This window comes from Folsomia candida, unplaced genomic scaffold (assembly GCF_002217175.1).
Source record: "Folsomia candida strain VU population unplaced genomic scaffold, ASM221717v1 Fcan01_Sc030, whole genome shotgun sequence".
NCBI classification, from domain to species: Eukaryota; Metazoa; Arthropoda; class Collembola; order Entomobryomorpha; family Isotomidae; genus Folsomia; species Folsomia candida.
The window spans coordinates 1,194,315-1,204,175 of NW_019091222.1; the positions used below are offsets into that span (position 1 = coordinate 1,194,315).

Sequence of the window (9,861 nt, forward strand, 5' to 3'; positions counted from 1 at the left end):
GAATTACACGGGAGCTGTTGTGTTTGATGCTTAATGACTTTTTAGCAACAACACAAACTATTAACAATTAACAAACTAATTTATTGGAACTCAAAAAATTAGTAACAGACTTGACTCATTCGTACACGCACACACACACAGAACCATGATTTCATACATTCATACATAACCGCATTAACCATGGTGAAAGTCCCAACCTGTAAAGTACATACTGAGACACATATACAACAGGAGCCTTGTCATGCTAAATTGCATTTTTATTCTTCACTTGTACACAAACAGGTTACAGGTTGCTCACTACCTGAAGTCCTTTTATTGTATTGTATTGTTCCCTTTTTACGTACTAACTTTTATCTACTTAACATCTACTAAATTTTGTTATATCATTTTTAACTCTATTTTCAATACTAGTCCCACGAGTTCTTTGGAATTGGACATATTGGCGTTGTCGTAACAAAATACAGTTTGTTCTTCATAGAAATATCCTAATTCGCACTTTGACAGGATGAGATTTCTTTATCTTTTATATTTAATTTGATTCATGTTTTTCTATTCTTTTTTAATTTTTATGCATGTCTTCCTTACATGGACTACTTTTTGCTATTTTATTATTATTTTATATTACATTGGTAATCGGCTGTGTACTTTTGGCTAATCAATTTGTAGCCCTCAAAGTTCCAAATTTTAGTTAAATTACCTCGTCATACAAAAATACGACTGGCATTGCCACTAATTATGTATCCCGCTGTTATGTAGTTAATCCACTTTTCTACTATGTAATACTTAAGACACAAACCTTGTTCCTCATTTCTTGCCTAATTTTAGAATTAAATTGAACCCTCTACCTAATTCGGACATTATCAAGCTTTGTTGCATTGATCGCTACATTGTTATCTAAATCCGCAATTCACATAATTCAAAAATTTTTACCTTTGAAATTGCAAAACGACTATACAATTTATATGAACGTGTCAACCCATTGTTAATTAATTTGCTAAGAATATTTCCTACTCAGTCACTACTGCTAATCCTTGGAACAAAATGTTGTGAGCAAGTTGATGGAGATGATAATGGGTGGATACACATATAGAAATACATCCGACCGAAGTGTGGAATACCTGTAGTGAGCTATGAAGATAATTTTAATGATAACGATTTTTGATGGAGACGATTTTTGATGATGACCAGAATAGAATGACTTTTTTTAAGTTAAGAGACTTTGGAAGCTTTTAGAAACTCGTCTGGATCTATGAGAGTGTTGACCATCTCCATCCAGTGTTGGAGCCCTTGCAGAATTACAATTACTTTATGAGGAGCCTAATTTTGGGAAATATAATAATTATGCAAATTCGAGCATATGTACCTTTCCCTTCCTGCTTGGGTCCAACTGCCACCTTTCCGATAGGGTCACAAGTCCCGATGCGGTCGTAATCCAAGCACGTCAAGATCAAATGGGCGTTGGGAAGCTGTTCAGGTTTGAGTTCGAAGGTAAATCTGCGTGTGAAAAGAAATCAAATCGGAAAAAAGTGCATTAATGACAAAGCATGAAGTCATGAACAAACTAATATCAGTCCCATCAAGATCGGATTGTAACACTTGATGCCTTCGCATTGTAAGTCTAACACACCACTTGTCAACAATCTATATCTAACCGTCACTTTCTCACGATTATGCCGAGAGCGAAAATCTGACGCAATATTTCTTCACCGCGACAGACAAAAATACAGGGAAAAATGACAACGATAAAAACTTACGATTCATTAAAATACGGATTTAGTGTGTTCTTTTTCACCGAAGTCTTCTTCTTGGTTAGCTTTTTGCCGTTCAGGAATAAATTAATTTTGACAAATGGATCCTGTTAGAGAGGTTAGCGTAAAAGTTCGGTGAACAATTGGGCCACGTCAGGCGGACTCACGGCAACCTCGCATTGCAACATAATTTGCAGAGATTTTGCAAAAATTTTACTCTGAAACCGTGGGGTTTTTGTTAGCAAATTTACTATCCTACTCAAGTTTTTAAATATTTGGCAAAATACCCTTTCAAAACTTGTAACGATGCAATGCTGTCGTGAGTCCCCCCTGTATCTACATATTGCTTACAGATAATCCACCAAAGTCCATCTTTCTCAAGTTTTTGCATTCCAAAATGCACACTGAAAATATTTAAATTTGTACATTTATATGAATACCATAACGAAACGTTTAATTAATATTGATACCCGTAAATTTTCCAGAAGTTGGGACGTATCGTAGTGAAAAGCACACGTCTCCAGGTGACTCCTAAATAAATAAACAAGACAATGAAAATCAAACCGGGTAAAATTACTTCAACCTCGAATTACAATTATTAATGCGAGATATTTAAAATTAGAATTACATGAAATTTTTTCAAGCACTTCCAGTTACATATTACATCCAATTTTTTAAAGTAATTGAAATTACAAATTACGTCATTGCATTATGGGAGAAATTATTTCATCTTAAAGTTCCCTACTTGTTGACGATAAATAATTTTAAGTACGATTCCTCAGCTTACATGATTTTTATTTTTTCTACAAAATGACCCAGGAATGTAAAAAACCCAATTATAATTAACAAATACATTCAATTATGTAAAGCAACTCAATTTCAAATTACAATTATTAATTGGTAATTGAATTGCAAATTACTTTAAACAATTAGTGGTAATTTGTCACGCCTGATTAGTAATTTCGCCATGCCTGACAAAATCATAGAAATCTGGCGAGCAACAAGATCCCTCAGACTTTTTCACATTATCAAACAGTGGTTAAGTTAGGTAACCATTAGGTTAGTTAACCATTCATGTTAAGAAATGACAATATTTTTTAATTACCTCCGTATCATCGGGTGGGTCCAAATCCTTCCATCCTTCCTGAATTGGCATTAATTTACAATTCCAAGACAAGCAAGTTGCATACATAAAATAATGTTCCCTACCCAACAAACTGCCAAATCAATTTGACACATTGGCAAACGGATCTCTCCAATCTGATCATGTTTCCCAAATCTGGGAGAAAGTCAAAAACACAAAGTTTTAAATATTCCAGAGAGTGAAAGTATCTTCCCTGCCTGTCAAAATCAAAGCATTGAATCATCAACGTCTTTGCCATCATATCCCCAAAAGGAATGTTTTTGAAGACAAATGTCTCATTGAAAGTGGGATTCTGCAATAAAAGTAGGGAAAAATAAATAAAGTTATTTTTACCTTTATCCCAAGTAGTACAACAAATAATTAATTTACCAAGGTTTTCGGATGCACTTTGGTTTTGAATTTCTTTTTCTTATCCCCAGCGAAAAACACTTTCACGTACGGGTCAGAAGTTCCCCCGGAGTCCATCGCGACCAGGTCGGCGGCTTGCATAATGCTCACGGTTAACTGGGGAACGTGTGCAAATTTTGAACAACAGAATTCTCCTGAGATTTTGATACGCCATTTTTGCACTACTTACATTCGTTGTTTTGAAATCGTACTCTAATTTGTAGTTAAGTCTCCCCATTTTATTTGCTTTCGCCGTCATGTTGAATGTGTTGTAAGTTTTCTACTGCAGTTCAAATTATGGAAAACTAAGGCTTCTGGGTACGCAGTATTTAAAAATTGTTGCAAATAAAATAAGCCCCATTAATCGGGTGGTAACTAGTTGGGTGGGATTGTTAACTTAAACGAAACGACGTGGATTTTGGTAACGTGCCAAAACCTTGGTGGTGTCCTAAGTTTTATAGATTTTCTAACAGCTGGAGCACTTTCACCTACTCTTGTGGAGGGTGGAACGTATTTTCAAAATATGCGTTGCTCCGGTATCGATTCCTCATGACATTGAGCGGAGAAAATGGGTAACGGATGTGTAGGGATGACTCGTTCCCAAAAAGGTCCACTCGGACTTTCTCCGATTGGAGAAACTGATGCCAGCCAGCACTCCACTTCACGCCACAAAGTATTTCTCAACATCAACATCACACCAAGTCGAATAAAAAGGAGACAAACATAAATTATTTATACAAATGTACTGCTCACCCATTAAAATCCATTATTTACATGGGGGAGACTCCTGTGCAGTCAGTATTTTATATACGAATTTGTGATAATATTGAATTTCTCGTGAATAATCAATGAATAAAAATCCATTAAAATGACGATGTTATGTGGGTTCTACCAAAGACATCGATTGCGTGAAAATTATGATTTTGGCGTTATGTGGAGCATGTGGAGTTACATTGTTTGAACAGAAAGTAAGTGGGGTTTTACAATGGGAAGCTAAAATATGATTTTGCTTTATACAGAGAGCGTATTGGAAACGTTTGCCATGTTACATAACTCCGGAACGGTTTTGAATTTTGATTCCAAATTTTTAACATAGCAGAACAATACCCCAGATAACACTTTTGCGAAATATCAGCTCTCTAGTTTCAATGGGGGTGTCCCTATTGCCCCCTGAGTGAGCGACAATCATTTGAACACTTTCCAAACAGAAACACCAGTATAATTTTGAAATTACGTATTGTAAAATTTAAATACTAACTGTTTCAAAAACGTGAATGCGTAATGTATCATGAACAAAGATCAAAATTGGCATGCTCAGAAATATTAACTTACTGACCTTAAAAGGCAAACCCCCACCCGAAAATGATAATCGTATTATAGCTAAATGTGCCGAGATTAAATATACATAGTGTTTAGAAACATGCACGTAAATGTGGTGTGGAGGAAATGGAGAGTTGACATCCGAGTTAATCTCTCGCGTAGATATGCATGCAGTTTGGGTGTACGAGGAGAAGCAACTTGCTACGTTTGCCGTTACAGTAAATGCAGTTGCTTCACTCTCGCTCTCAACCTACACAAATCAGCCTATGCAAAATAGGTACCTGAAGCAAAACTTTGTTCACATATGAAATCCATGCATTTATGAACATTGTAAAGTTGCACGGTCAGATTTCCAGAAAGGCTAAATGTATCCGCGTGTTTGCATTGCATAGATGTCTCAAGAAGACCTTCGCGAAGGTTCGCAAAATATCTTGCTAAGCGACCAATGCGACGATGACGGGAATTTTCCATTTTAACATATTTGTCAAAACATGATCACCAATCTTATCGACATTCAATTAATAATTCCCTACTTACAAAGTTAAACAGTGTATTGGGAGTATTCACGTCGCAGTCGAAAATGTTGGTTAGCAGCATAATTTGCAAAGCGTCGCAAGTTTTTCGAATATTTAGAATGAAAAATTAACTTAAGAAATATGCGCATGAACACATGTTAATTTTGCTGAATTGTTTTCGAAAATCTTGTATTTCATTTCGAATATTTCGCAAATTTGCGAAATGATACAATGCCCGAATTTTAGCTCATGTGCACTTACATATCGAACCGTGCTAAAAACCAAATTATTCATAATGTTTTTATTCTCATTAGTAAAGTAATACCAAATCATCTCTAACTTCATCTCCAAATTATTTGCAGTGTAAATATGAGAATTCTCTGATGAGCACTAGTATAGTAACAAGAAATCAATGACGTAACAATATGTCACTGCGCCACTTTTCTTTGAATAGGGGACCACCCGGCCATGCTAAAAACAAAAATTTGTATGTCCTACACATGTACACAACTTAAAGTTCAAGGTATGCCTTATTGTATGAATGAAACCTACTGTCCTGTGTGAATGTATTTACGCCGTTTCTTACCAAATGAATAACTACAACAGCAAAATAGTCAGTCAACCAAAATACATATACGATTCAACTTATGGGACCAATTGCGAATGATAAATACCATATTGATAAATTCTTATAACCGTATACGATCACTAGCCGTGTTTTAATTGTGCACTGACTTCTTCTGTCAGACATCACTCTTGCATTTATTCATCTGCATACATACTTCTTGCGCAACTCTTTCCATCAAGGTTTCCCATGGGAGAAAGTGGACGGAAGAAATTGGTGGAAGAAAGTGGATTTTTCCGTCCGTCCACTTTGACTCCAAGTGGACGAAATGGAAGAAAGTATTTTAGGGCAACTTCAACGTATCCGCACAATTTAAAAAGAGGTTCATATTTATTATTCATTCTAATTAATAAAATTTGACGGGTTTTCGTTTAAAAAATTTGAGTAGATATAAATTATTAATTATCAATTATCACCCTTTGTCAACTATCACATTTAACAGAAGCAAAAGGAATCCGACTATAACTTAACCAGTTGGGGGAGAAATATATCCAAAGGAATTTTGGAATTATTTAGTGTCGGCTTGCAATGTTTTAAAGTGTTTTTGTGTTTTTGAGAAGCACAAATACTCTTGAATTAAGTGCGATTGGATTCCCAAGAATTGGGCAAATTCCATAAAAAATTGGCAATCGTTTTTATACTACACATTCTAATCACTATTTACAAGACACTGCAAGCATCGCTACTCGCCTACAGATTGTATTTTTGTCTCTTAAACTCTGGAACCAATAAATCTTATAAAATAAGATTTTCGTCATAATTGACTACGAATGTACACTGTTTAGGGAAAATATAAGTGTGGGTGTGCCCACATAGTAAACCACACCTCCCTTTGTGTAAAATGAGATTGTCATTACATTGACTACGTTGATTATTAAGGTGTGAATGAAGACGTCACAAAGAACCAGTGGTGTGGGCTGTGTAACCTAGTAGTAAATTAATAAATTTTTCATCATAAAAACGACCACCTATTAGTCGGCTCTTTGTAATAAATTATTATTATCCATATATATTTACGGCAAATTCGTATAAAATTAAACAATGCATTCACCCTAAAATGCATCTCTTCACAACATTATGAAAATACTATATAAGGATCAATGTCCGTAGTATACATTACATCTAAAAATAGTTTTTATTTTTTAATAATTTCTAAATTTAACACATGTAACCAAACATTCATAAACATCATGAATTAAATCCATTATTTGTTCATGTATTACAAAATCCTACCAGGTATTGTATATACCAACTACTACCAATTTAGCTGACATCTTGCGCCCCAGACTCATTAAACAGTCTCGGAATATCTGGATATCCTTCCAAAATTTCACTTTCCACTGTGCTACAAATTACTTCCCTTACTCTATCTTATTTGATGTGTGGATGACATTTTTTTGACAATAAATGCTTTTCAAATTTCAAAAAAACACACTCGCATAAGAATGTGAACCCCACCTTATTATTTTATATACGTATGCTTGACGGAATTAAAGGAATCGTGAAATAAATGTAACTAAATGTGAGTAAAAATGAAACAGCAGTCTCATTACGGCACTGGGTAAAAGGGAGTGACTTTTCTCACAAGGCGGTGAAGATTTGAATTTAAAATTCCGTCATTAGATGTCGGACGGACAATAGGCTGTAATGCTAATAAGCATTTGAAATTTGAAATTCAGCCATTTTTGCAATTTTGTACCGATTTTAAAAATTCGAAATGTTTTGGAAACTTTGGATGATGGGCTACAATATATAATTTCAAATTTTTGAAATTCGACCCCATTGACCTGTAATTAAAGTCACAAGGTCAAAACATGTTGACATTTCCATGGTTCGTAAAAATTGGTTTTCACCAAATTTTATTTAAAATTTCGAAATTAGGCAGCTTGGAGAGTTGCAAAGTATGACCCGTAGGTCTTGTTAAAATTGTGGGTGTGGCTGGGGTTGTAACTAAAATCAGATTTAAATTACTGAATTTTAACACCTGAGGGTCCGAAAAATACTAAAATCCTACCAGGGCCACAACCTCGGACGATGTTAACATTAGCGGGTATAATCCTTCTATCCCCACCCACAGGGGGTGTGCCCATCAGCGCTTTTGGCAGTAATCAATTTAAGTACCTAGTGCGACACCAATAATTTATCGGGATGGAATGGAGACACCGATGGTCAGCTCAAATCACAAAAAACCACACCCCCAAGTGGGTGTGGCCTTGTAGCCTTTTGGCAACATCCACGCAAAGCATGCCATGCGGCACAAATAATTTATCGACATCCAGAGGGGACATCTATCATCACATCCAATTATCCAACGCCACACCCCCAAGTGGGTGTGGCTCCGCACGCTTTTGAAAACATCCGCGCAAAGCATGTCATGCGACACAAATAATTTATCGACATCCAGAGGGGACATCTATCATCACATCCAATTATCCAAAGCCACACCCCCAAGTGGGTGTGGCCGTCGGATTTCACTATTTACGTAGGAAGGTCTGTTGTATGAAGGAAAAATTATTTGACATCAAATGACGATTTTCTCACCCTGCTTCTCCGCCTGCCACGGGTTGCACCTAGTTTTTAAGTGTGATGTTAATTGACATCACGAGAAACTGTTACACCCAAGTCCCCTCAGCCGAAACATAATTTATGGACATTCCTTTGTGAAACACGCTTTTCCACGTACACTCTTAATCTGAAGCAAGATAGTCTGATGAGGCATGCAACTTCAATTACCATAGGTATTGCCCTGCATCAATTTTGAGAAACTGCGAAATTGAGCTTCGGCTCAGAATTTCGAGCGTCTTTCGGAGAAACTTCGATATCTTCAAAATCATCGAAAAAATTCAAACTTGTGTGAGGAAAACCATTCGACTCTATCGTCTTAAAAACTTGTCTTTGATTTTTCACGTAAGCGACGTACTTTAAAGATGTAATTTGATGAGGAATTAAAGATAAATTTGAACTAGCAGTTAGTTATGGAAGCTAGATGCATGAAATGAAGATTGATTTAATCCAAGTCAAATTCTGTTGGCATTAAACAATTTTACAGAGTTGTAAGGATACCAAAATTACTCATGGAAAAAGTTTTTACATACATTATGACTCGTTTTTAGATGCATATATCTTTCTGCGGTGTTTGATACAAATGACTCGAGATTTTCAACGCATGGTATAATGTGTAACATAAGAATTATCAAAATCTAAAGTTGAAATTGTAAATATAGCCCAGCAGTAGTTCACATTCCAGTCTATGTATATGTTGCAATAAAATATCACGTACGCACGATGCAGGTCTCCACATGTAAAACTTAGATTTTATGGGATCAGTTTTGTTTTGTTCACCACAAAAATAAGCTTACTCGTATTTTTTTAATATTTTTATACTTAATGTACAAATTCGAGGAGAAGGCCCACAGCTTAAAAGTGTTTCATAATCAAAACCTAGAGGTTTCAAAATGGTGGATCTGTTCTAGTTCCAACGCGAGTTCGAAAATTCCTAAATATGGTTGTTCAAAACAATTTACTGCATTTATTGAAAATTCAACTGGCACATTTTTTTGAAAATTTTGAACCATCTGTATACATTCCGAAAATCAGTAAACATAAATTAAATAAATATTTTATCAATCAAAATTATAATGTAAGCAATAATTAAAGGGAAAAGTTTGGATTACAAACTAACCATTAGCGTCAGAAATCAGAGTTGTGAATTTAGGATTGAAGGATTAATGTTTTACATTTAGGACTGGTGGATTGAAAATTAGGGATTACTAATCCTTAATCAGATTAAAAAATCCTTCATGTTTAATCTTATTATCCCAATTATGCTAATTTCTATGTAATTTTCGTAAAATAGGGGGAATCACAGGGAAGCCGTCAGGTGCTGGGAAGCGTGTAATAATTATTGGAATTGGGTCCAAGGATGGATTTTTGGCCTCAAAATGCTTCCCAGGTCAGAAAAAAAATATAAATCAGGACTACCATACAGAAATGCGCGCCAACACTACGAGGAATGCCTCGGGGAAGTTCTAAAATTGATTCCTGATAAATCTGTTATTGTGTTAGACCAGGCCAGCTATCACAAACGAATCACAGAAGAGACAAAAAATCCGACTACAGCAT

General features: G+C 35.4%; 1 protein-coding gene across 1 annotated transcript; it reads right to left on the reverse strand.

Annotated features, from left to right (window-relative positions):
* Positions 1-824: 824 nt before the first annotated feature.
* On the reverse strand, positions 825-3,819 carry LOC110860222 (synaptotagmin 1). Its single transcript, XM_022109275.2, has 10 exons — positions 3,470-3,819; positions 3,262-3,396; positions 3,090-3,184; positions 2,958-3,027; positions 2,854-2,892; positions 2,219-2,279; positions 2,100-2,152; positions 1,755-1,855; positions 1,364-1,494; positions 825-1,286 (listed from the first exon to the last, which is right to left on the reverse strand). The coding sequence occupies exons 1-10, from the start codon at positions 3,536-3,538 to the stop codon at positions 1,210-1,212; spliced, it is 831 nt and encodes a 276-aa protein (XP_021964967.1). The 5' UTR covers positions 3,539-3,819; the 3' UTR covers positions 825-1,209.
* Positions 3,820-9,861: the final 6,042 nt, after the last annotated feature.

What these genes read in the sequence shown, in the direction of transcription:
- LOC110860222 (XM_022109275.2), bottom strand. Translation starts at nt 3,538, where the DNA reads ATGACGGCGAAAGCAAATAAAATGGGGAGACTTAACTACAAATTAGAG. An exon ending in CAATGCTTTGATTTTGACAG is followed by an intron (nt 3,028 to 3,089) that starts GCAGGGAAGATA and finishes ACTTTCTCCCAG; the next exon opens with ATTTGGGAAACATGATCAGA. An exon ending in TGGACTTTGGTGGATTATCT is followed by an intron (nt 1,856 to 2,099) that starts GTAAGCAATATG and finishes CCTCTCTAACAG; the next exon opens with GATCCATTTGTCAAAATTAA.